The following is a 25997-nucleotide window of genomic DNA, read 5'->3' as shown; positions in this document are numbered from 1 at the left end:
GTTTCTTCTCCTGTTCATTAAGAAAAAACTTGGGACCAGAGAGACTGACACACTCTGAACGTCCAGACGGTTTCGGGAGTGAGAGGCAGCGGCGGTTTTGGCCTGCTCTGTACTCTTCCATCAGGGACCCACGAGATGGCCGTGTTAACTCCACTCACATATCCACGTATAGTAAATGACCTCAGTGATGTAGAAAAAAGCCTAGCAAGATGAACATGAGAGGATAAAAGTGGTCTAGTGTCAATGGAGCGTTTCCAGGGCATTTCATTTGCTTTCAGTTCAGCTAAGTCGCTCCATCGCGTCTGACTCAGCGACCCCATGGACTGCAGCACGCCAGGCTTCCCTTCATTTAATGGGAAGCTTCATTTGCTTTAAATTTATTTTACCCTTTTAAAAAATTATTTACAGTGAGCACATAATGCTTTTGTGTTTTAAAATTCAATTTAAAAGGTGACTGTCTGAGGGCTTGCTTGCTGGCTCAGTGTTAAAGAATCTGCCTGCCAATGCAGGGACACGGGTTCGATCCCTGGTGGGGGAAGATCCCCCATGCTGCGGGACCCACGGGCTGCCACCACTGAGCCTGCGTGCCTAGAGCCCGTGCTCAACAGCAAGAGACGCCTCCGCCGTGCGAAGCCTGAACCCTGCGGCTGGAGAGTAGCCCCGCTCTCCGCAGCTAGGGGGCGCCTCCGCAAAGCAAGGAGACCCAGCAATCTAAAACAGAAGCGTGCCAGGTGGGGGCGGAGTCACCTTCTCGGGAAAATTCCTGAGCACAAGTCCCCCAGGCTCTCCATCGCATCAGGCTAAGCTGACTCGCGGCAACAGCTGGTAAAGTGACTTCCACGTATGACGTCTTTTGAGCCTCACTAACCCCCAAGACGTAGGCGCTCGGACGTCCTGCCACAGAGACAGTCCAGGTCGGGGAGGTTAGGTGACTGATGAGGCTAGATCCTGGGAGGACAGGAGTTTGCGGAGGTCTCCCAGCCGCCCTCACAACGTTAACCGGCCCCAGAAATAACTGACTTTAGGGAGCTCTCGGTGAGGTCAGATTTGCGGGGAGCTGTGGGCATGAGTCCCAGGGCACGTGGGCCATTTCTCAACCTCTTTCTGTAAGAGGTGGGGTGTGATCGGGGCTGGCTCAGACTGGCGGCCTGACGGGAGGGTCTCGCCAGCCGGCTAAGAACCCACTAGGGCCAGAGAACAGCTTCCACTTCTGCATGTGCTAAGCCAGGGTGCGAGGCGGTACAGCGGGGTGAGAGTTCGTGAAGGAGACGCGGTGAGCCTCGGAGGGGCTGTGCCCAGGGCCAGGGGCGGCGGGGCTGTGGCTGCACTGACGGCCCGTGGCGGGGAGCTGGGATGCCCGGCTCTGAGCTTCGCGGCCGGCGGTGCCCTGGCAAGCGGCCCCTGCAGCTGTTGACGGCAAATCCCGAAAGCAATCCCCAGGCCCGGGGGGCTCCCACAACCTGGAGCATCCTGTGCCGAGGCCGCGCTCCTCTGGGGCCTCCCCACCCCTCTAGCTTGCAGCCGCCTCATTGCGCCTCTGCCTCCGTCGTCACACGGCCCCAGCTCTGAGTGTCCGAACCTCCCTTCTTGTAAGGACACCCGTCCCTGGAGGGGGCCCATCTCAGTGCCGCCCTGTCTTACCTGGAGCCTCTGCAGTGACCTGTCGGAGGCTGGAGGCACAGACATCGGGGTTAGGACCCAAACACGTCTCTGGGGGAGGAGCGCCACCCAACCAGAGCGTCTGGGAGCACGGAGCTGTGTGGGCCGGGCCTGTTTCCCAGCATCAGGGCGGAGTTCCCAGGACTGCGGATGCCAGCTGCCAAGGAGACACGGTGGGGGAGTGGGACCAGCCCCCAGAGCCACGTGTGGTCCTGCCCTGAGCAGCAGGTCCTCGCGGACAGCCTTCCCACTTGGATCCCACAGTTGCCTCAGCGAGGAGCGTGAGGCTGTCCTGGTCCGGGGCTTGGTGGGGACCTCAAGACACCCTGAGATTCACTCGGCCCAGAGGCCTTGGGGTACTTGGCACCTGTGTGCTGGGCAGCTCTGGTCTCCCTGCTCACCGTGGCCCCTGATGCCAGTGCATCCTTGATTCGTGGTCCAAGCAGGGTCAGCAGCTGCTCAGGGCACCCAGAGGAGGCAACTCTAGGCGCCCTGCCCCAAGCCCCAAGGAGGCCAGGCCTCTCCTCTCCAGGGCCCTCTCAGTCTGCTCACAGTCCCCGTGTGGGATCCCCAGGGTCCCCAGGTTCCCGAGGATGGGATCAGGGGTCTTGTCTCTTCTGGGAACCCAGACTGGACTCCAGGAGGATAGTGCTGGGTGCTACCCCTCCCCCAGCACTGAGGAAAGCTCTCGTCAACCAGCTGCAGGCGGGCTGCTAGGGTTGGGCACCCGTGCCCATCCCCTGATGTCCCAGAGAGTCTGCCCTCTGAGGCCTTCCGGAGGGCAGGGTCATCCCCAGACTCTGGGGGAGGCTGCCCTCTGAGGTATCTCCAAGCACCCGCCTCCTCAGCTTCGTAGGGGGTGGGCAGGGGCGTGGGCAGTGTTCCGCGGGATTGGAGCCTGGACAGGAGAGCCTGGGGTCCTGGACGCCCCTCCACATCTCGAGCCTCGGTGGGCAGGTGCCCTCAGCCCGTGCACAGCCTGGAGGATCACAGAAGGGCACAGGGCCCACGGCCAGGGGGTGGCAGGCCTGGGCCAGGGGAAACCAGCCCTGGGGCAGCTCCCTCCCCACCGGGGACCTGCGGTCACGGCCCCCAGAGGACCCGCTGAACAGGCTGTGCAGTCCCTGACGACACGTGAGCCCCTGGACTCCCTAGCACGAGGGGCAGGGTGACCTTTCACCTTGTGTGTGTGTGCTGAGTCGATCAGTTATCTCTGACTCTTTGCAACCCCATGGACTGTAGCCCGCCAGGCTCCTCTGTCCACGGGATTCTCCAGGCAAGAATGCTAGAGTGGGTTGCCATGCCCCTCTCCAGGGGATCTTCCCAACCCAGGGATCGAACCCTCGTCTCTCACATTTCCTGCGTTAGGCAGGTGGATTCTTTACCACTAGCACCACCTGGGAAGCCCTTTCCCCTTCCCTCACATCTAAAATGAACCTTCCAGTTAAAAGGGAAACAGTCAGAGAGGGCTTGTTGCCAGCGCCATGGTGACTCAAGAGAGGAAGCGCCAGGCGTGCGCGTCCAGTCAGCGGGGGACTCGCCACACTTCTCCAGGAAACCTTGAGTCCTGGGTTTTGACGTCCTCCTCTCATGCTGAACTTTAAACTGAAGTTAGAGCTGGTGCTGCATTTACCCTCCGGCTCACCACAAAGCCTGGGTCCACTTGTCTGACACTGTGAGGCCAGCGAGTGTCGTCTCCCAAGGTCTGCGGGGGCAGCGCACAAAGAGCCTCTTCCTGGGTTCTGGGGTGTGAGAAGGTGGGGCGCCTGGGAGATCCTGGATTAAGGTTCTGCTGTGTTTAAAGCAACACTTTAAAAAAACTTTTCATTTTGTATTGGAGTATAGCTGATTAACAATGCCGTGATAGTTTCAGATGGACAGCACAGAGACTCGGCCATCCGTACACACGCGTCCGTTCTCAGCCGTCCATATACGTGTGCACGCTAAGGTGCTCCAGTCGTGTCCGACTCTGCAACGCTAAGGACTGTAGCCTGCCAGCCTCCTCTGTCCATGGAATTCATACACCCACCTTCAATAGCAGCATTTTCAGTCCAAATGTTAGCGGGAAATAGCCCCAAACACGGAATGACGAGAGCTACTCAAAGTATCTCTTTACTTCCTGGTAAACTCGGCCCGTGAGCACCCAGCTGTGCCCCCGGGGTGCAGGCTGGGAGGCAGCAGGCACTCAGGATGCAGCGTGGCCAAGCCCCCGCCTCACGGGGCAGGTGGAGGCTCCCGGCGCAGGAGCCCCAGCCCACGTCCTCTCTGCCTATCACCACCGTCACCTTACGAATGACACAGCCTGCCGGGGACCCAGAGGGGAAGGGGCTGAGCCCCTCTGAGGCGCCGAGACTCACGCCCATAGAGCGGGCACCCTGGGAGCCCCTGGGATGCAGGGCTTTTCTGCGAGCCCACCTGCTACTGTGACTGACGTGTCCCCGTCACCCTGTGGCCGGGGCTGCTGTCGTGCTGCCTACCGGTGCCCAGAGAGCAGGGAGGACAGGCGAGACCAGGGGTTCTTGGGGTCCTGGCCACCTTCATCACGGTGGGCATGGAGCACCCGGGGCCCCTCAGCCCTGCTTTCCAAGGCTGCCCTCCGCTGGGCTCCTGGCCCTTCGAGGCCTGGCATCCTCGCCCCGGTGCCCTGACCACAAGAAAGCTGCACAGCTGGACCAGGAGAGGGGCAGAGACAGGTGACAGATGGTGTCCGGAGCCCAGGCCTTGTGGCGCCTGCCAGGGCATGACTAAAGAAACAGCTGCGGACACGGCATCTCCACAGGGCTGCTCCCCAGGACAGGCTCCAAGTGGCCTGCTCCTGGCAGAGACCCACCCCTGCCACGCAGGGGGTGACCTGGCCAGGCTGCACCATGCCACCAACCCGCCAGCCAGGACTCCAGGCCAGGCTTCCACGTGCCACAGGGGAACCCGAAGCACTGCATGGAGGGGTCCCGCCTGAGGCCGTACACAGACAGGGTGACCCACGTGGCCTGTGACAGGTGACAGGCCTCTGAGGAACTCCAGACTCCCTGGGCGGGAGGCTTGGCCATAGCTTGGAGAGAAGAGCAGGAGGGCTGAGCAAACACAGGGACAAGCATCCAGGGAGGGAAGAGTACATGTCGAGAGCCAGGGTGAGGAACTCCGCCCTTGGCAAAGGTCATGAGGAAGGAGGCTCGGCATATGCAAAGGCAGGATCGAGCCTCAGGAAAGCCCCTGTTCCCGAGCATCTACCCCCAAAACCAGAGTCTGTTTTATGCTCTCATCTATAACTCTGACTTTACAGGGGGCTCTCCCCCAAACTACCGCACAGTTGCACTCATCTCACATGCTAGTAAAGTAATGTTCAAAATTCTCCAAGCCAGGCTTCAGCAATACGTGAACCATGAACTCCCTGATGTTCAGGCTGGTTTTAGAAAAGGCAGAGGAACCAGATATCAAATTGCCAACATCCGCTGGATCATGGAAAAAGCAGGAGAGTTCCAGAAAAACATCTATTTCTGCTTTGTTGACTATGCCCAAGCCTTTGACTGTGTGGATCACAATAAACTGTGGAAAATTCTGAAAGAGATGGGAATACCAGACCACCTGACCTGCCTCTTGAGAAATCAGTATGCAAGTCAGGAAGCAACAGTTAGAACTGGACATGGACCAACAGACTGGTTCCAAATAGGAAAAGGAGTACGTCAAGGCTGTATATTGTCACCCTGCTTATTTAACTTCTATGCAGAGTACATCATGAGAAGCGCTGGGCTGGAAGAAGCGCTGGGCTGGAAGAAGCGCAAGCTGGAATCAAGATTGCCGGGAGAGATATCAATCACCTCAGATATGCAGATGACACCACCCTTATGGCAGAAAGTGAAGAGGAGCTAAAAAGCCTCTTGATGAAAGTGAAAGAGGAGAGCGAAAAAGTTGGCTTAAAGCTCAACATTCAGAAAACGAAGATCATGGCATCCGGTCCCATCACTTCATGGGAAATAGATGAGGAAACAGTAGAAACAGTGTCAGACTTTATTTTTTGGGGCTCCAAAATCACTGCAGATGGTGACTTCAGCCATGAAATTAAAAGACGCTTACTCCTTGGAAGAAAAGTTGTGACCAACCTAGATAGCATCTTCAAAAGCAGAGACATTACTTTGCCGACTAAGGTTTGTCTAGTCAAGGCTATGGTTTTTCCTGTGGTCATGCATGGATGTGAGAGTTGGACTGTGAAGAAGGCTGAGCATTGAAGAACTGATGCTTTTGAACTGTGGTTTTGGAGAAGACTCTTGAGAGTCCGTTGGACTGCAAGGAGATCCAACCAGTCCATTCTGAAGGAGATCAGCCCTGGGATTTCTTTGGAGGGAATGATGCTAAAGCTGAAGCTCCAGTACTTTGGCCACCTCATGCGAAGAGCTGACTTATTAGTAAAGACTCTGATGCTGGGAGGGATTGGGGGCAGGAGGAGAAGGGGACGACAGAGGATGAGATGGCTGGATGGCATCACGGACTCAATGGACGTGAGTCTGAGTGAACTCCGGGAGATGGTGATGAACAGGGAGGCCTGGCGTGCTGCGATTCATGGGGTCGCAAAGAGTCGGACACGACTGAGCGACTGAACTGAACTGAACTAAACTCCCCCATCACCATTTCTCTCGGAGAAGGAGTTAACTTGCAGCTCCAGTTAATAAAAATTCCTGGGTGTGACAAGAGTGTTTCAACTTACAAACTCCTCTGAAGGTTCTCTAGCCTGCCTGAGCGGGTTCATCCGGCCACTGTGATTGTTTACAGCCTCCCAACCATGAGAGGCACGAGATGCTTTAAACTTTCTGTATACAGACTCTTTTGAAAAGTTAGAAAATTATTAGCATAGTATAGTGGGTTGATTAGGAATTATATTGGTGAAGGGTTTTTCATTTATTATGCCAATAATTACTGCTAATTCCCTGCCCTAGGTGTGACAAGGGTGTCTCAGGTCAAACCTCTCTGCTGGCAAACTAGCTTGTATGACAGGATTATCCATACTCCTGCCAAAAACATGATTGTTTACTACCTCTCAACCATAAACAGCACAGAGAGTTTGGAGTATTTTGAAAGTCTTAATTAGCATAGGGCTTTTCTCATTGTTGAGTCAATGATTGCCTCCAGGCCTCCATATCCTTAGGCACCTGGGAATATATCAGTCAATGTATTTGGAATATAGAAAAGGAAATAGAGTAGTTTTTGATGTTAGCAATACTAGACTTTTTGAGATAATGAATTTTCTCTTCTGTTATAGATCACTGTACTTTGTTATAAATCACCGTGTCCTTGCTATGCAAAAATGTAACTTTATCACTATCTTAAGACTAAATAGATCTTACGGGGAACATTGGTGAAGGGTTTTCATTTGTTGAGCCAATATTTGCTGCTAAATCTCCATATTCCCTGCCCTTATAATGAATATAACTAACATATAGGAAAAATAAGTATTAACCTTTAAGATTAATCATGTTAAACCTTAGGCTAAGTAAATTCCTTTCTTGATTGTAACCCACTACACCCTCACCCTATAGGAATGCAACTTTATTTGGAAGGTGGCGCTTGGTTTAAGAAAAAATCACCCCCGGAAAAAAATAAGTTTTCTGGTTGACTGACCGTTATCAGAAAGGGCCATAAAATGTCAGCAGGCCTCATGGCCAGAAGATGATGTAAAACCCATAAGAACTTTGTATAATTTTATATGAAGCACCTGATTGTGACAAGGGTCAGGTGTGCTGACCCCCACGTGATTCTGTATTCATCCCTATGTATAACAAAAAGTATATAAGCAAACCTGAAAAATAAAGAAATTGGATCAGTTTCTGGAAAGACTGATTCCCCCGTGTCTTTCTCTCCCCTTCTGGCTGAATTCCCATCTGGTACGTGGGTACTCACCAAGCCTGCTAATTCTGCCTGGGCTTCTAAGATCGGACCGGGGAGGCCTCAGTGCCTCCTCTCCTTTGGGAGAATGGAAAGACGCTTGTGGCCTATGTAGGTGGTGATTGGTATTCCACGTAAACCAAGTTATTCAGCCTCCTTTTCTCCACTATTTTTCCTACTACACTATCCGTTTCTAATCTCTCTCTCTATCTGTAATTAAATAAGTTTTTTCCTAGGACGCCTACTCTGTCTCCCCTTCGAATTACCCTGGATCCACCGGGGCTGGACCCCGGCAAGTACATGCAAACACAGGACAGGCCCCCAGGGAGGGGACGGTACATGCCAAGGCACAGATGGCCCTGTTAGACTGGATTGAGGGCGGCAGGTTCAGGTGGCAGCGGTGGGGGAGGCCCAGTGATTGGATCCCGGTGGGCAGACGGTGGCCAAGTGGGAGTCCAGAGCCCTGAGGGGCTGCAGGCTAGTAGGCCAGGGCGTAAGCCCAGCCACAGGGGCCTCCCCTGTGGGCCGGGGCCCCCTGGTTCCAGCAGGCCGGAGACCCCCAGGGTGGACAAGCTGTGACCCGGGACCCCCTAAGGCAGGAGCCTCCTCCCCTGTGGCAGGTCAGGTCAGCACCAGGCCAGGCAGGGCTGACCAGCTGAGACCCCGCAGGCCCAGGCTGGCACCAGGTCCCAGACGCCACGGCGCGGCATCCCTGAGGCTGCTGGCTCCCTCGGGGCCTGTGCCTCTGTGCCCAGGCCCCGAGCTCCACCCCTCCTGGCGGGCCCTGGGGTGGGCCCATCTCTCCCTCTGCCAAGACCCAGCCCAGAAGCCCCCACGACCTCCTCCGGAAGCCCCTGGGGGGTGTCCCCTCCTCCGGGCTCTTGGCCCTGTTTGGCCTCTGCTCTCGGCTCCCAGGAGGCTGCCCGGGCCCTCTGCCCACCCCCTCACCCACCGCTGGCACCAGCAGAGCCTCCTGCTTCTCTTTCTGTGATGCCACCTCGGTTGGAGCAACCAGACTCGGTCCCGGTCCAGAACGAGGGCTGGTAAGGAAGGGGGAAGGCATCAGGAGAGTGAGCGGGAGAGGGAGGGCTTGCCCACTGGACCCCCCTATCCAGGACAGGACCAGACTAAGCAGTGGTGCCCGACCCTTTCCTTGAAGCTGCCCCGATTTGCTGTCTGCCCACCACTCAGGGCCTGTCCCCTGGGTCTGTCCATCCATCTGAGTGACAGAGTACCCCCACCCAGCAGGGCTGTGAAGTCCCCCAGGGGCTCAGGCCTTGACTGTCCAGCCTAGCTAAAGCTCGTGGAGTCCCTCTGCCCCAGGGCACCAGACAAACGTTCAGAAGTGCTGAATGCAGGGGCTCCGCAGAGCTGGGAGGCGAGGCCCTGTGGAGCAAGGTCGCGCGCAGGCCCCGGGGAGCGTGGCTGCCTCCGCGTCCACCGTGAAGCCTCCGCGTCCACCGTGAAGCCTCCGCGTCCACCGTGAAGCCTCTGCGTCCACTGTGAAGCCTCCGTGTCCACCGTGAAGCCTCCGTGGAAGCTGCACTGCTTCCCTGGTTGCTGTGGCCCCGGCGTCAGATCCTGGAACCCAGAACAGGAAGCCCCCAGCGAGCTCCAACCCGGGCCCCTGCGGTCTGGATGGAGCAGGGTCTACTCTCAGGACGCCCGGTCGGCGCCTCCGTGGCCTGGGCGCCAGCAGTGCAGGGCTCCTCTGACAGCCCAGCGGCGGCTCTGCTGGGCAGGCGGTCCTCACCTGGGCCTGGCCCCTGCGGCAGCGCTCGTGGTTGCACCTATTCTGCTCACCTGCCAACTCAGGGGCGGAGGAGACCCCCAGCAAGCACCCCTTGCTTATGCGCATGGAGACTGCACAACAGGACCCTTGGTGCTGACTCACAGAGGAAATGCTTATTCCAGAGGGTCGGGAAGGACACGAGCCCGCGTGTGCACGTGTGCACGTGGGCACACACACTTCCTTCTTGGCTGCTTTTCAGAAAGCTTCTTATTTATCTTGGAGTTTAGCCACTAACAGCGTTGTGACAGTTTCAGGTGGCCAGCGAAGGACTCAGCCACACGTATACACGTACCCTTTCTCCCCAACTTCCCTCCCATCCAGGCTGCCTCAGAACATTGAGCAGAGTTCCCTGCGCTGTACCGGAGGTCCTAGTTGGTTACAGCAGTGTGTGCGTGTAAATCCCAGGCTTCTCTGGTGGCTCAGATGGTAAAGAATCTGCCTGCAATGTAGGAGACCTGGATTCGATGGAAGATCCCCTGGAGAAGAGAATGAGCACCCGCTCCCGTATTCTTGCCCAGAGAATCCCATGGACAGAGGAGCCTGGTGGGCTACAGTCCCTGGGGTCTCAAATAGTTGGACACGACTGAGTGACTGAGAACGCACACACAGGTAAATCCCAGACTCCCTAACTACCCCTTCCCCCATCCTTCCTTTCTGGAAACCATGACTTTGTTCCCTAAGTCTGTGAGTCTGTCTGTGGTCAGAATATTAATTGGTACACCCCTATGGAAAACAGTATGGAGGTGCCTTAAAAATCTAGAAATAGAGCTACGATGCGACCCGGCAATCCCACTCCTGGGCTTACACCCGGAGGAAAGCATGGTCTGAAAGGATACGCGCACCCGATGTTCATCGCAGTTTGTCCTCAGAAGTCAGGACACAGAAGCAACCTAAACGCCCACCAACGGGTGAGTGGGCACAGAAGACACGGTGGTCACGCAGTGGGTATCACGCAGCCGTCGAAAAGCACGCAAGAGTGCCGTGTGCAGCCCCGTGGGTGGACCTGGAGACTGTCATAGTGAGCGGCGTAAGAGACAGAAGGAGAAATGTTGTACGGCATCCCTTATATGCGGAATCAAAAAGAAACCACACAAAAGGACATCTGTATTTCTGAAGTGGGTTTTTCCAAGAGCTGAGCGAGAGTCAATGAGCTCTGGCCCTGGGCTGAGTCTGGCCCACGGCTCCTTCTGTCGCTCAAGCATCATTGGCACAGGCCCACACCCCAGGACAGCTTCCTCACCACCACAGCGGGGCTGAGAACTTTTAACACAACCAGTAGGCCCACCAAATCGGAAATGCTGGGTCTCTGGTCCTATTCGTGAAACATGGGGGCGCTCTGCGCCAGCCAGCCTCATGGGGCTGGGAGTCCCTGGGGACAGAGCGGGGGAGGGCTGGAGGGCAGAGGCCAGCTCGCTCAGCTCTGTCCTGTTCTTGCTGACTGGACTTTGCCAGCTCCTCCCCAGACACCCCTGCTGCCAGGCCTTTACACGCAAGCCGGACATTGATAACGGTCAGGTAACAACGACAACAGCAAAGGCAGGGGGTGGAGTGGAAACCCCCCCACCAGGCTCGCCTCCTGGACACTCCGGTGCCCTGCGGTACCTGGTCATCCAGCACAGGGGCTGCTGGGAAATGCTCTGGGCACTGACCGCAGCCAGGGCAGTCCTGGGACACAGGACGACAGGCTGGGTGAGGACTATGGCCTCCCACTCGCTGCTGGTGGCCCCCCCAGCGGCCCTGAGCAAACCGCTGTTCATCCCCAGCCGGCTTCTGCTGGGGCCCGGCCCCTCCAACCTGACCCCCCGCGTCATGGCGGCCGGGGGGCTGCCGGTGCTTGGACACATGCATCAGGAGGTGTACCAGGTCAGTCACCGGGGTCTCAGTCCCGGTCCCTGGGGGGCCTCCTCCCGGGAGTGGGAGCGGGGAGGCTGTGAGCCGTGTGTCCACCACCCCCAGATCATGGATGAGATCAAGCAAGGCATCCAGTACGTGTTCCAGACCAGGAACCCCCTCAGCCTGGCCATCAGCGGCTCCGGGCACTGCGCCCTGGAGGCTGCCCTGTTCAACCTGCTGGAGCCGGGTGACTCCTTCCTGGTCGGGGTCAGCGGCATCTGGGGGCAGCGGGCCCAGGACATCGCGGAGCGCATCGGTAAGAGACGGGGCTGGGGGGGTGTGCCCCCTCATTGCGTCCTTCCCCAAGGCCTCCCACCCCAGCGTGAAGCCTGGAAGCACCCAGGTCCGGCTACCAACCTCAGGCCCTCCCCAGGTGGAAGCTACCCCCTCTCCACGCTTCATGCCTCCACCTCCTGCCGGCCTGCTGCCTCCTCCCAGGATGCTCCAGGGCCCCATCCCGTGCTGTCTTGGAACTTGGGGTCAGCAGTTTCCGGAGCCCACGGAGGGGTCGGCACTGCAGGGTGTCCTCTGATCTTAGCTCAGACCCAGGGGACCAGCTCTCTGAGGCCTTTAGGGGCCAGCCCCACCTCTGTCAGAGGACAAAGTTCCAGAAGCTGCATCTCCCGTAAAATCTCAGAAGCAGCTCCTGGAGCTGCAAAACGCTGAGGTAGAGACAGAGTTTGCAGTCTGGAGTAATATTTTCTTGAGAGGCAGACAAAAGTCGGAGCCTGAGTGTGCTTTGGGTTTAATGATTGACCGTGGTTTGGAAATGTCGGGAAGCTCCTGGCTGGTCAGCTCCACACGCGGCTGCGTTTGGTCCAGGTCAATGAACAACCCCTGACAGCCCGAGGGGGTCTTAACCCCTCGCCGGGGCCCCTCCGGTCTACACACTGGCTTTAAGAAGGGACCCTGGGTTGGGCAAGGCACCCTCCTGGCCTGGGGCTCCCCACCTCACCCCACATCCCCGGGCTGGGGCTCTGGGGTGGTCTTGGGCCTCCCTGCCTCCTGCATATGAGACTGGGGGTCTGCTGTGCATGGGGAGCAGGACAAGGGCCTGCCTTCTTGGACCCCCCAGGCCGCAAAGAGGGCAAAGCCCGCTCAGGCCTCCCTCACCCATTCAGTCCTTCATCGAACGCTGTGGACCCTCTGAAGTCACCCTCTGATGTCATGCTCTGAAGTCACCTCTGATGTCATCCTCTAAAGTCACCTCTGATGTCACCCTCTGATGTCGTGCTCTGAAGTCACCTCTGATGTCATCCTCTAAAGTCACCTCTGATGTCACCCTCTGAAGCTCAGCCCTGCACAGATCCGCACTTTGTCTGTGGGGAGGGCTGCAAGGGACAGGGATGCCCCCGCTTGGCTGGGCTCAGGGAAGGAGGCCAGAGCAGGGGGCCGAGAGCTGAGGGACCTGCTCCCACCCACGTGCCGCAGTGCCTGGATTCACTGAGCACACCCCAAGCTCCTCCCTGGGCAGCGGCTGGGCTGGTGTGGATGGCCCCCAGAGGGCCCACCTGCTCAGCACACCGTATCCCCAGTGCTGGTCCCCACCTGTGTGCGGGGGGCTCACCACTCACATTGCCCCCAGGAGCCCGCGTGTGCCAGATGGTCAAGGCGCCTGGAGGCCACTTCACTCTACAGGAGGTGGAGGAGGTACGGAGGACGCAATGGCCCAGGGAGGGGCCAGTCAGCTGGGCCGGCTCAGGGTGGGGAGGGGGCCATGGCAGGTCCCCGGGGCTTCTGAGGCCAGCTTCCCGGCCCTGAAAGATTTCCCACACCTGGGGCAGGTGGGAGTTTGACCGGGAGGGTTCTGCTCCCCAAGGAAGCTAGGTCAGGACCCAGGCCGTGGCAGGGTGCAGGGCAGGAGTGAGAGTGGGGAGCAGGCCATGCCTGAATCTCGGGGTGCTAGCCCCCGCTGTCGGGCAGGATCAGCCCAACCAGCCCAGAACTGGGCTGACCTCACGCTGGCCCCAGGAGGATGCGGTTGGGGGCTGAGGCTCTGGCTCCTTAGGAGGAAAGTCCACGTCGTCCTGGAACAAGCCCTCCTCCCAGACCCGAGATGCCCAGCCTTGCCAGCACAGGTGGGGCTGGAGGAGTGTCTGGACCCGCTGCCCAGATCTGGCCATCTATGGGGCCGCCTGTGGGGCGGCAGTGTCTGGGGCAGGCCTCGCCCTGCCCTGAAAGGACGGTCTTGATGTGAGGGCTTCAGGCCCGGGGAGGCCCCTGCCCTGCTGGCTCTGCCTCAGGCTGTCGCTTCCGACCTCAGGCCCTGGCCCAGCACAAGCCAGTGCTCCTGTTCCTGGCCCACGGAGAGTCGTCCACCGGTGTGCTGCAGCCCCTCAACGGCTATGGGGAGCTCTGTCACAGGTAATCCCATACCCACAGGTGAGCCTGGACCACAGTGAGCCTGGCCCTCAGGTGAGCCTGGCCCCTCAGGTGAGCCTGGCCCTCAGGTGAGCCTGGCCCTCAAGTGAGCCTATCTCTCAGGTGAGCCTACCCTCAGGTGAGGTTGGCCCCTCAGGTGAGGCTGGCTCCTCAGGTGAGCCCGTCCCTCAGGTGGGGTGGGCCCCTCAGGTGAGCCTGGCCCTCTGATGAGCCTGTCCCTCAGGTGAGCCTGTCCCCTTAGGTGAGCCTGGCACCTCAGGTGAGCCTGCCCCTCAGGTGAGGCTGACCTCTCAGGTGAGCCTGACACTTAAGGTGAGCCTGGCCCTCAGGTGAGGCAGGCCCCTCAGGTGAGCCTGGTCCTCAGGTGAGCCTGACCCCTCAGGTGAGCCTGGCACTCAGGTGAGCTGGCCCCACAGGAAAGCCTATCCCTCAGGTGAGGCTGGCCCCTCAGGTGAGCCTGACACCTCAGGTGAGCCTGGCCCTCAGGTGAGCCTGACCCCTCAGGTGAGCCTGGCACTCAGGTGAGCTGGCCCCACGGGAAAGCCTATCCCTCAGGTGAGGCTGGCCCCTCAGGTGAGCCTGACGCCTCAGGTGAGCCTGGCCCTCAGGTGAGCCTGACCCCTCAGGTGAGCCTGACCCTCAGGTGAACCTGTCCCTCTGTTGAGGTTGGCCCCTCAGGTGAGGCTTGCTCCTCAGGTGAGCCTGACCCTCAGGTGAGCCTGCAACTCAGGTGAGCCTGAACCCTCAGGTGAGGCTGGCCCTCAGGTGAGGCTGGCCCCTCAGGTGAGCCTTTGAATCAGGTGACCCTGACCCTCAGGTGAGCCTTTGAATCAGGTGACCCTGTCCCTCAGGTGAGGCTGGCCCTCAGGTGAGGCTGGGCCCTCAGGTGAGCCTTTGAATCAGGTGACCCTGTCCCTCAGGTGAGCCTGGACCTCAGGTGAGGTTGGCCCCTCAGGTGAGGCTGGCTCCTCACGTGAGCCTGTCCCTCAGGTGAGGTTGGCCCCACAGGTGAGCTTGACCCTCAGGTAAGCCTTACTCCTCAGGTGAGCAAGTCCCCTCAGGTGAGCCTGGGCCCTCAGGTGAGCCTGGCACTCAGGTGATCCTGACCGCGCAGGTGACTCTGGCCCTCAGATGAGGTTGGCCCCTCAGATGAGGCTGGCTCCTATGGTGAGCCTGTACCTCATAATGTTGGCCCCTCAGGTGAGCCTGGCCCTCAGGTGAGCCTGTCACTCAGATGAGGTTGGCCCCTCAGGTAAGCCTGGCCCTCTGAAAAGCCTGTCCCTAAGGTGAAGAAGGCCCCTCAGGTTAGCCTGGACTCAGGTGAGCCTGACCCTTCAGGTGAGGCTGACCCCTCAGGTGAGCCTGACACTTAAGGTGAGCCTGGCCCTCAAGTGAGCCTGCCCCTCAGGTGAGCCTGGCCCTCAGGTGAGGTTGGCCCCTCAGGTAAGGCTGGCTCCTCAGGTGAGCCTGTCCTCTCAAGTGAGCCTGGAACTCAGGTGAGCCTGATCCCTCAGGTGAACCGGGCCCTCAGGTGATGTTCGCTCCTCAGGTGAGCTTGGCCCCTCAGGTGAACCGGGCCCTCAGGTGATGTTCGCTCTTCAGATGAGCCTGACCCCTCAGGTGAGCCTGACCCCTCAGGTGAGCCTGGCCCTCAGGTGAGCCTGACCCTCCAGGTGAGCCTGGCCCTCAGGTGAGCCTGAACCAACAGGTGATCCTGTCCCCTCAGGTGAGCCTGACCCTCAGTTGAGCTGTCCCTCAGGTGATGCTGCCCCTCATGTGATCCTGTCCCTCCAGGTGAGCCTGGCCCTCTGGTGAGCCTGTCCCTCAGGTGAACCTGGCCCTAAGGTAAGCCTGACTCCTCAGGTGAGTCTGGCGCCTCAGATGAGCCTGGTCCCTCATGTGAGCCTAACCCCTCACGTGAGCCTGTTCCCTTAGGTAAAACTGGCACTCAGGTGAGCCTGGCTCTCAGGTGACCTTGCCCCTCAGGGGAGCCTGCCTGTCAGTTCAGCCTGGCACTCAGGTAAGCCTGACTCCTCAGGTGAGCCTGTCCCCTCAGGCGAGCATGGCCCTTAGGTGAACCTGACACCTCAGGTGAGCCTGTCCCCTCTGGTGAGCTTGGTCCTCAGATGAGCTTGACCCCTCAGGTGAGCCTGGCCTTCATTTGAGTCTGACCAGTCAGGTGAACCTGGCCCCTAAGGTGAGGATGGCTGTTCAAGTGAGCCTCTCTCCCAGATGAACTGGCCCTCAGGTGAGCCTGCCCCTCAGGTGAACCTGTCCCTCAGGTGAGCCTGTCCCTCAGGTGAGGTTGGCGCCTCAGGTGAGCCTGGTCCTCAGGTGAGCCTGACCCTCAGGTGAGCTGGCCCCTCAGGTGAGCCTTTGAATCAGGTGACCCTGTCCCTCAGGTGAGGCTGGCCCGCAGGTGAGGCTGGGCCCTCAGGTGAGCCTTTGAATCAGGTGACCCTGTCCCTCAGGTGAGCCTGTTCCTCAGGTGAGGTTGGCCCCTCAGGTGAGGCTGGCTCCTCACGTGAGCCTGTCCCTCAGGTGAGGTTGGCCCCGCAGGTGAGCCTGACCCTCAGGTGAGCCTGTTCCTCAGGTGAGGTTGGCCCCTCAGGTGAGCCTGCCCCTCAGGTGAGCCTGGGCCCTCAGGTGAGCCTGGCACTCAGGTGAGCATGGCCCTCAAGTGAGCCTATCTCCCAGGTGAGCCTGTCCCTCAGGTGAGGCTGACCCCTCAGGTGAGCCTGACACTTAAGGTGAGCCTGGCCCTCAGGTGAGGTGGGCCCCTCAGGTGAGCCTGTCCCTCAGGTGAGCCTGTCCCCTTAGGTGAGCCTGGCCCCTCAGGTGAGCCTGCCCCTCAGGTGAGGCTGACCCCTCAGGTGAGCCTGACACTTAAGGTGAGCCTGGCCCTCAAGTGAGCCTGCCCCTCAGGTGAGCCTGGCCCTCAGGTGAGGTTGGCCCCTCAGGTAAGGCTGGCTCCTCAGGTGAGCCTGTCCTCTCAAGTGAGCCTGGAACTCAGATGAGCCTGATCCCTCAGGTGAACCGGGCCCTCAGGTGATGTTCGCTCCTCAGGTGAGCTTGGCCCCTCAGGTGAACCAGGCCCTCAGGTGATGTTCGCTCTTCAGATGAGCCTGACCCCTCAGGCGAGCCTGACCCCACAGGAGAGCCTGACCCCTCAGGTGAGCCTGGCCCTCAGGTAAGCTTGACTCCTCAGGTGATCCTGTCCCTCCAGGTGAGCCTGGCCCTCAGGTGAGCCTGGCCCTCTAGTGAGCCTGTCCCTCAGGTGAGCCTGGCCCTAAGGTGAGCCTGGCCCTCTAGTGAGCCTGTCCCTCAGGTGAGCCTGGCCCTAAGGTGAGCCTGACTCCTCAGGTGAGCCTGGCGCCTCAGATGAGCCTGGTCCCTCATGTGAGCCTAACCCCTCACGTGAGCGTGTTCCCTTAGGTGAAACTGGCACTCAGGTGAGCCTGGCTCTCAGGTAAGCCTGATTCCTCAGGTGAGCCTGTAAACTCAGGTGAGCCTGGCCCTCATGTAAGCCTAAATTCTCAGGTGAGCCTGTCACCTCAGTTGAGCCTGGCCCTCAGGTGAGCCTGACCCCTCAAGTGAACCTGTTCCTCCGGTGAGATTGGCTCAGGTGAGCCTGGAACTCAGGTGAACCTGTCCCTCAGGTGAGGTTGGCCCCTCAGGTGAGCCTGGACCTCAGGTGAGCCTGGACCTCAGGTGAGCCTGGACCTCAGGTCAGGTTGGCCCCTCAGGTGAGCCTGGGGAACAGGTGAGGCTGGCCCCTCAGTTGAGCCTGACACCTCAGGTTAGTCTGTTCTCTCTGGTGAGCCTTAACCCTCAGGTGAGCCTTCCTCAGGTGAGCCTGACTCCTCAGGTGAGACTGGCCCTCAGGTGAGGTTGGCCGCTCAGGTGAGGCTGTGTCCTCAGCTCAGCCTGTCCCTCAGGTGAAGTTGGCCCCTCAGGTGAGCCTGTCCCTCAGATGAGCCTCGCCCTCAGTTAATGTTGGCCCCTCAGGTGAGGCTGGCTCATCAGGTGAACCTGTCCCTCTTTTGAGTTGGCCCCTCAAGATAGCCTGGCCCTCAGGTGAGCCTGGCCCTCAGGTGAGCCTGGGCCCTCAGGTGAGCCTGGCCCTAAGGTGACTCCGACACCTCAGGTGAGCCTTTCCCCTCAGGTGAGCCTGTCCCTCAGATGAGCCTCGCCCTCAGTTAATGTTGGCCCCTCAGGTGAGGCTGGCTCATCAGGTGAACCTGTCCCTCTTTTGAGTTGGCCCCTCAAGATAGCCTGGCCCTCAGGTGAGCCTGGCCCTCAGGTGAGCCTGGGCCCTCAGGTGAGCCTGGCCCTAAGGTGACTCCGACACCTCAGGTGAGCCTTTCCCCTCAGGTGAGCCTGGCCCTCAGGTGAGCCTGGCCCCTCAGGTGAGCCTGGCCCTAAGGTGACTCCGACACCTCAGGTGAGCCTTTCCCCTCAGGTGAGCCTGGCCCTCAGGTGAGCCTGGCCTTCAGGTGATTTTGGCCACTCTGGTGAGGCTGGCTCCTCAGATGAGCCTGTCCCTCAGGTGAAGTTGGGCCCTCAGGTGAGCCTGAACCTCAGGAGAGCCTGTCCCTCAGGTGAGGTTGGCCTCTCAGGTGAGCCAGCACCTCAGGTGAGCCTGGCGCTCAGGTCAGCCTGGCCTTCAAGTGAGCTTGACCCCTCAGGTGAGCCCTGCTCTCTGGTGAGCCTGGCCCTCATTTGATCCTGGCCCTGTGGTGAGTCTGGCCCTCAGATGAGCCTGGCCCTCAGGTGAGCCTGTCCCCTCAGGTAAGCCTAACTCCTCAGGTGAGCCTGGTCCTCAGGTGAGCCTGACCCCACAGTTTATCCTGGCCCTCAGGTGAGCCTGCCCCTCATTTGAGCCTGGCCCTGATATGAGCCTGGGGCTCAGGTGAGCCTGACCCCTCAGGTGAGCCTGTCCCCTCAGGTGAGCCTGGCCCTCAGGTGAGCTGGACTCCTCAAGTGAGCCTGACCCCTCATGTGAGCCTGTCCCCTCAGGTGAGCCTGCCCCTCAGGTGCGATTGGCTCCTCAGGTGAGACTAGTTCCACAGGTAAGCCTGTCCCTCATTCTAGGTTGGCCCCTCAGGTTAGCCTGGCCCTCAGATGAGCCTGTCCCTCAGCTGAGGTGGGTCCCTCAGGTGAGCCTGCCCCTCAGGTGAGCCTGGCCCTCTGCTGAGCCTGGCCCTCTGGTAAGACTGACTCCTCAGGTGAGCCTGACCCCTCAGGTGTGCCTGTTCCCTCAGGCGATCCTGGCCCTCACGTGAGCCTGGCCCTCAGATGAGGCTGGCCCTTAGGTGCGGCTGGCCCCTCAGATGAGCCTGTCCTTCAGGTGAGCCTGTCCCTCAGGTGAGCCTGTCCCTCAGGTGAGCCTGGCCCTGAGTGTCAGTGCTGGGGGCAGAGCCAAGCCCAGCTCAGAGCCAGCCTGGGGATAGGGTGGGGTGTGCTGGGGTGCTGGCAGGCCCCTCCCCACAGGAAGTAAGAGTGCAGTTCCAGCTCCCTTTCCCGCTGGGCTCATCCCCGCCTCTCTCATGTGGAGTGGGGTTCAGGTTTTCTTGGGGTCCTCCTGGCCCTGGGCAAAGGCTATGTGTACCCTCCCGTCTGAGAGCAGGATCAGGTATCCCCAGAGTGCCACCTCCCTCCCTGCTGGTTATGGCTCAATGCCAACCCTGCAGCCTTGGGCCCAGGGCCTCCCACCTTGCCCTGACCCCAGAGCCCCAGAGAAGCCCCCGCCCTCCACTGGCTTCCTCAGGGCCCCCACCCCTCTACGGGGTCCCTTTCCAGGACCAGCAGCCCTGCTCTGGACAGTTGACCACAGGGGGAAAGAAGAGAAACTCCCCCTCCAGGCTGGATCATCCTGGCAGACCTGCTGTCCCCCAAGGGGGCCATGGGGCCACTGGGCACAGCCCCAACCAGGACCACCTGCCCCCTGGAGTCCTGTCCAGGGGGCCACGCTCACCAGCATCACCTGGGCTAAAATTCCCAGAGGCCCACAGGGAACGGTCTTTGGGCCCTTCTCCTAGGAAAGTGCGGGGTGGAGGAGGGTCAGAGGCTCAGCTCAGGCTGCTCCTGGACTCTGTCCTCCGCATGCGCTGAACGTCTGCCCCGTGGGCTGCCGGACAGACGGAGGGCCAGCCTTCTGCTGCCCAGCTCCCTGGACCCCACACGGCCCTGGGGTCTGCGAGCTCAGGGTACCCAGCTGACCCGCAGACTGCCCAGCTGGCCCTGTCAAGTACCTGTGTGGGAAGCCGGGGTCTAGCGCCCGGGGGCCCTGGCCATCCTGAGCCCCCCGTGTGACATCTGCTCTGCTGGGGGCTGACCGTGGTCCCAGCTCAGGGCAGGTTGCCGAGTCTGAGGCCCCTGCTTCTCTCTGCTGCCCTCCCCCAGGCACCAGTGCCTGCTCCTGGTGGACTCAGTGGCATCCCTGGGTGGGGCCCCCATCTACATGGACCGGCAGGGTGAGTGTGTGCCCCCACCCCAGCCTGTCAGTGGGTCCTGAGGGTCAGAAGTCCTCGCTGGTGTCCCGTGCCCTGTGCCGGGGCCTGCACGTCCGTCAGCCCCACACGGGGCCGGGTCTCCACAGGCCCCCAGGCACGCGCCAGCTCCTCCCAGGGCTGGACACTCTCCATACTGACCACAGCCCATGTCCCCGCTGGGCCGTCGGGCCGGGACAAGCCCAGGGAGAGAGGGAGGGAGGAAGGGACGCTGCAGGACAAGCAGTGGGAGAGGACCAGAGCCCTGACGGGGCAGGTGCGGGCAGTGCCAACCAGGGCAGGGACCTGGGGCCCCGTCCAGCCGGGCCTCGGTTTCCCATTGGCCCCAGCCTCTGGGAGGCGGCAGCGGGCGGGGCTCGGGTCCCAGCCCTGGCCCTCCGTCTTCCCCCGGCTGCTTGCCCAGCACCCTCCCCTTCTGCTGCCCGTATCGTAAACTGCCCTGGCGGTGGGGGCGCCCTGTGGGCGCTCTCAAGGTGTGAGAGCATCACCTTTCCTCCCCCCTGGGCCACCCTCACCCTCTCTGCCTGCACTTTGACCCCAGCCGTGTGGGTCTGCCACGCCGAGCAGACACTCACGGGGTCCTCCGGTTAGCTCAGCCTGCCTGGAACGGTATTGGGCCTGCAGGAGAGGGGTCTGGTCCTACAGCATGCTTGGATGGTGGGTCCCAGGTTCCCCCGACGTCTGCTGGGCCGGGCGGCCCCCACAACCGCCCCCACGACTGCCCCCCAGGACGGCCCCTGAGCATGCGCCCCTCTCCCGCAGGCATTGACGTCCTGTACTCGGGCTCCCAGAAGGTCCTGAACGCGCCCCCAGGCACCTCGCTCATCTCCTTCAGCGACAAGGCCAAGTAAGTGAGCCCCGCCCGCCCCACCCAGGACCAGACTGGCATCGAAGGTCAGACTGCCGCCCCGGGGGGTGGCAAGGAGGGAGAGGACAGGCCCAGTGGAAGGAAAGGCCTGCTGGGGAGCCCGGGGTCTCCCAGCCCGGGGCACTGGGCTCTTCCCAGGCTGTCCCCAGGCCCCTCCAGTGAACCCCAGCTTCACTTGCCCCCAGGAGAGATGAAGCTCTTTCCCAGGCCTCTAGCCTCAGTCTCCCCTCTGCCATTATTTGTGGGTATACTTTTAAATGATTTAGATTCAAATTTCACCATTAAACACAGAGCATGTGGTGACCCTGTGTTCAGATTTCTGAAACACATAAATGGACAGACAGATAACTGAGCAATAAAGGCTGTCGAATGCATTGAACAAGCAGAGAAAACCCCAGGGCCAGTACACCTGTGTGTCTTATGCATTTGGCATCCGTTTAGCATAGGGACAGGCCAGGCAACTGGACAGGAAGCCCGTTCAGCACTGAGCAGAGGCCCTTGGCTGCTGAGAGCGTGTCTCCCTGACTTCAGGCTTGAGCCAGACAGAGGAGTCTGACTCACGTATTGCTGCTGTTCAGTCGCTCAGTCGGGTCCGACTCTTTGCGACCCCGTGAACCGCAGCACGCCAGGCCTCCCTGTCCATCACCAACTCCCGGAGTCCACCCAAACCCATGTCCATCGAGTTGGTGATGCCATCCAGCCATCTCATGCTCTGTCGTCCCCTTCTCCTTTTGCCTTCCATCTTTCCCAGCATCAGGGTCTTTTCCAATGAGTCCCGTCAGGTGGCCAAAGTAATGGAGCTTCAGCATCATTCCTTCCAATGAATATTAAGGACTGATTTCCTTTAGGATGGACTGGTTGGATCTCCTTGCAGTCCAAGGGACTCTCAGAGTCTTCTCCAGCACCACAGCTGGAAAGCATCAATCCCTGCGCGAAGACCCTTGCATTCAGGAGGAGCAGTAGCAGCGAAGGGTAGACATCGATGAAGGGGCTCTTGCGGACTGGGCCTGCGGGGCGACCCGCAATGGGCGGACTGCCTGGAGCTTGGAGTGTGGCCGCCCGAGTCCTGGGCCTGTAGGTTAGAACGGCAGTCTGGAGACAGCATGGCTAGGGCAGTCCTCAGATTTCCCCAGTTTTCCAAACAAGTGTCCCTGATGCTTTCCCCAAACTGGGCTCCTCCGCAGTCTTTCTGTGTTTGAACTCACCATGCGGCAGACCTTCCCATCCGTCTCTCTGACCTGAGCACAGAGCAGGGCGACTCCGCGGGAGGAGACCGGTGGACGGCGCCAGCCCAGGTCCCGCGGGACAGGCTCACAGCCCTGAGGCAAAGGCATGGGCTGGACCCCCGCGGGCCTGAACACCCCCAACCCGGCTCACTTCTGAGAAACAAGGGGCACTGTTGCTGGTTCTTTCTCCACAGAAACAAGATCTATGCTCGTAAGACCAAGCCCGTCTCTTTCTACCTGGACATCCAGTGGCTGGCCAACTTCTGGGGCTGTGATGACAGGCCCAGGACGTGAGTGGGGGAAGCCGGGAGGGAACAGGGGCTGACAGGGAGGGGGAGCCCCCGTCTTCATTCCCCTGCACCCCGGCTGGAGCCACGGGCTCTCCAGTGCCAGGCCTGAAATGCCCTCAGGGGTCCCCCCAGTCCTCGAGGCCCCAGGCGTGGTCCCCGCCCCCCTCCATGAGGCCCTCTCCTCCGGGAAGTCCTCACACTCCTGCAGACACTTCACACCTGGCCTGACAGCTTCCCAGTCCTGGGCCTCCGCTTCATCCACTTCTCAAAAGGAGGGCTCCCCAGGCTTCTCTCTGAGGGGACTTTATCTTAACCTGAGCCCCTACATGACCCTCGGGGACGGGGATGCCAGACTGTGCCCTGCCCAGTGGTCACAGCAAGGCACTGGGCTCCAGGCGGGACCCAGTACCCGGCCTCCACTGCCGTCCACCTGCCCCCATGACCCAGCTGGTGCCCCTCCCCAGAGCCCCGCCCCCACCCGATCAGCCACGGCTGGGGGAGATCAAGGCACTGCCCGACCACGCCCACTGACCCGGGCCCCCCTCTGTGCTCCAGGTACCACCACACCACCCCCGTCATCAGCCTGTACAGCCTGAGGGAGAGCCTGGCCCACCTGGTGGAGCAGGTACTGGGTGGGGTGGGGGCGCCAGTCAGGGAGCCTGGAGCTGGGTCCCGCAGGGTGAGGCCAGGGAGCCCCCAGAGCCCCTCCCCAGGGTTCCCTCAGGCTGGGGGCCCTTGCTGGAGGAGACTAGGCTGGGGCAGGAGGGCTCTGAGCAGGGCTGGGGGCAGTGATGGGACGGGTGTGACCACGTTCTGCCCTCTGGCTCCCAATAAAGCGCACACAAGGGCCCAGAGGGGAGGCAGCCTGTGAACCGAGAGGCCAGGTGGGAAGGAGAGAGGGCGGGCCCGAGGGAGGGCTGGGGAGTGAGACCCCCTCCAGGAGCCCCGCTGTGCCCGCCGCTCCCAAGGAGGGCAGGAGCCGCACGGGTCAGCGGCTGTGACGCCACCAGGGCGGCGCCCATGACCGGGGCAGTGTCCGCACTCTCGGGACCCAAGAGGCCCAGAAACGCACCGGGACAGCCCCCAGGGGCCAGCCTGGAGCCAGCCCAGGGGCCAGGGAGAGGCCTGGGCCTCGGCCAGCCTCAGTGAGGCTGCATGCTGTGCTGACCACATCTGCCCTGTGTCCACTCACCTCATCACCGCCCTGGGTTGGGCGGGCAGGGCTGTCCCAGCCTCGGGCTGGCTTGTGCCACCAGAGAGGCTGAGGCTGCACTCTTGGGGGGTGGTCTCCAGAGCGGGGCCCCAGCTGTGAGCTCTGGAAGCAGGGAGGCTGGGCCCCCAGAACAGGGCCTGTGGGGTCAGGGGCTGGAAGGGCACTTTCCACACCTGGCCAGCCCCCCGCCTCTGGCTAGGTGCATGCCCCTCCCAGGGGCCTGGAGGACCCAACTGCCGGCTGGGGCCCAGGCTATTCCGCCTCCAGACCATTTCCACACCCCCCAAAAGGCCGAGGCCCAGCCCTTGGGCAGAGTCAGGGTCCTAAACCTGCGGCTCAAGGGGGCTCCCAAGGGGCTCAGTGTCCAGGACAGGAGGGGAGACCCTCCCCAGGCCAGAGCGCCCCTGCTGTGAATACCAGCCAGCTTCTCCCACTCTGGCCCCCAAGGAGGGAACCCACTCGCCCCTCAGCCTGCAACCTGTCCCTCCAGGGCCTGGAGAACAGCTGGCGGCAGCACCGCGAGGCCTCTGAGTACCTGTACACGTGCCTGCAGGGGCTGGGCCTGCAGCTGTTCGTGAAGGACCAGGTGAGGAGGGCGGGGCAGGGGGCAGGGGCAGGGGGTCAGAGGGCAGGGGCGGGGGGCGGGGGCAGAGGGCAAGGGGCAGGGCAGGAGCAGCAGGAGGGGGTGGGGAGAGGGAGAGCACCTCTCCAGCCCCCGTCTGAATATGTGGGTCTGGGGTGGGGGCAGTCACGGTCACGGTCACAGTTTTCTGGCCTCTGGATCTCAGGACACTTATGTGGGTGCCCCTACTCCCCCCCAAAGCCTCCTGCCTGGAGTCGTGGGTGATCTGTGAGCTGGAAGATGCCCCTTCACCCGCAGAGCCCTGGCCAGACACCAGCCTGGAAGGGGTTGGGGTGGGGTGTGCTGGATGAGACAGGCACCCCGAGCTTCAGCGTGTGACCTGCCTGACAGCAGACACAGGGCGGGGTTGGGAGGGTGGTCCCTGGAGGCTGGAAGCCCTGCCCTGAGCACCAGTCCGAGGACTTGGCTGCTGGGAGGGTGGGGACCCTGCTCTCTGGGCCCTTTCTCCCGCCTCCATGCTCGACCCTCCCCGCCACCCCTCTGGAGGCCGGCCAGGGGGGCTGCCTGGCATCTGTCATGAGGGGCCCGAGCCCCATGCATCCTGCAGGCACTCCGGCTGCCCACCATCACCAGCGTGGTGGTCCCCGCGGGCTATGACTGGAGGGACATCGTCAAGTACATCATGGACCACCACAACATCGAGATTGCGGGTGGCCTTGGGCCCTCGGCGGGGAAGGTAAGGGCCCTGCGGCCGTGAGTGCTCCAGGCCCACCGTGAGTGCTCCAGGCCCACCGTGAGTGCTCCAGGCCCAGGCTAGGCCAGCGGCCAGCGGAGGGCCAGGGCAGCAGAAAGGGGACACCTTTCTCTGAAGCCGGGAGTGGCCTCAGACGAGGGCACCCTCTGCCCCGCCTCCCGCACTGGGGGATGCCAGCCGGCTCTGCGCCAGCCTCAGTCATGGCAGCCAGGTCCCGACCCGAGGTGACCTCCTCCCCCTGCCCTGCCCCCAGGTGCTGCGGATCGGCCTGCTGGGCGGCAACGCCACACGGGAGAATGTGGACCGAGTAACCCGGGCCCTGCGGGAGGCCCTGCAGTGCTGCCCCCGCAGCAAGCTGTGAGCGGGCTGTCTGTCCCTCGTCCACTGTGGGAGCAGGCGGGTGGCCCCTGGTTGAACAGACTCTGCAGGGGGCAGCGGACAGCGGCTGCCCCGCCCAGGCGGCCCGTCCCCTCCCGGTGGAGCCTCCTGGTGCGGCCGCATGGCCCCGCAGCCCCTCCCCTTGAGCTGTCGCCCCCATAGGTCCCCGGCCTCCTACGGAGGTTCAATAAAGCCGTGGCTTCAGCATTCCCACTGTGGATCCCTGCTCCCTGACTGCGCCTGAGCTGCGGGTTGGATTCAGGGAGCAGAACCTTGCCAGAAGGATCCGGGCTGGAGGATGGGTTTTGTGAGTCAGTCAGCTGCCTGGGGTTCCTGTCACTGCACAGTCTGAGTCTAGATATTGAACCTGCAAACACCTCCTCTCCCCCCACCTCCACAGAGGCCCCACGGCCACAGGGTTACGGCTAGGGCACCAAGAGCTCAGGAGCACACAGCAGGACTCAGGCCCTGAGGAGCCCCAGGCACACACGCAGCACCCCGCAGGCCCTGAGAGCCTGGGAGGGCCCAGCCCTGGGCCGCTCTGCGCTCACGTGTGCAACAGAGGGGCCCCCA

General features: G+C 61.1%; 1 protein-coding gene and 1 long non-coding RNA gene across 2 annotated transcripts; one reads left to right on the top strand and one right to left on the bottom strand.

The window, feature by feature from the left end:
• Positions 1-7336: 7336 nt before the first annotated feature.
• On the bottom strand, positions 7337-11912 carry LOC138445827 (uncharacterized). The gene is made up of 4 exons (XR_011259013.1): positions 11806-11912; positions 8486-10335; positions 7549-7640; positions 7337-7447 (listed from the first exon to the last, which is right to left on the bottom strand). It is a non-coding gene; the product is annotated as an uncharacterized lncRNA (long non-coding RNA).
• Positions 9567-25631, top strand: AGXT (alanine--glyoxylate aminotransferase). Its single transcript, XM_069600150.1, has 11 exons — positions 9567-11188; positions 11282-11474; positions 12804-12868; positions 13482-13582; positions 20006-20076; positions 20875-20959; positions 22401-22496; positions 23052-23121; positions 24200-24295; positions 24900-25028; positions 25300-25631. Exons 1-11 carry the CDS (start codon positions 10679-10681, stop codon positions 25405-25407), a joined length of 1524 nt encoding a protein of 507 aa, XP_069456251.1. The 5' UTR covers positions 9567-10678; the 3' UTR covers positions 25408-25631.
• The last annotated feature ends 366 nt before the right edge of the window (positions 25632-25997 follow it).

The sequence above is a fragment of the Ovis canadensis genome, chromosome 1, assembly GCF_042477335.2.
Source record: "Ovis canadensis isolate MfBH-ARS-UI-01 breed Bighorn chromosome 1, ARS-UI_OviCan_v2, whole genome shotgun sequence".
NCBI lineage: Eukaryota > Metazoa > Chordata > Mammalia > Artiodactyla > Bovidae > Ovis > Ovis canadensis.
This window is presented reverse-complemented; position numbering and strand designations above follow the sequence as displayed.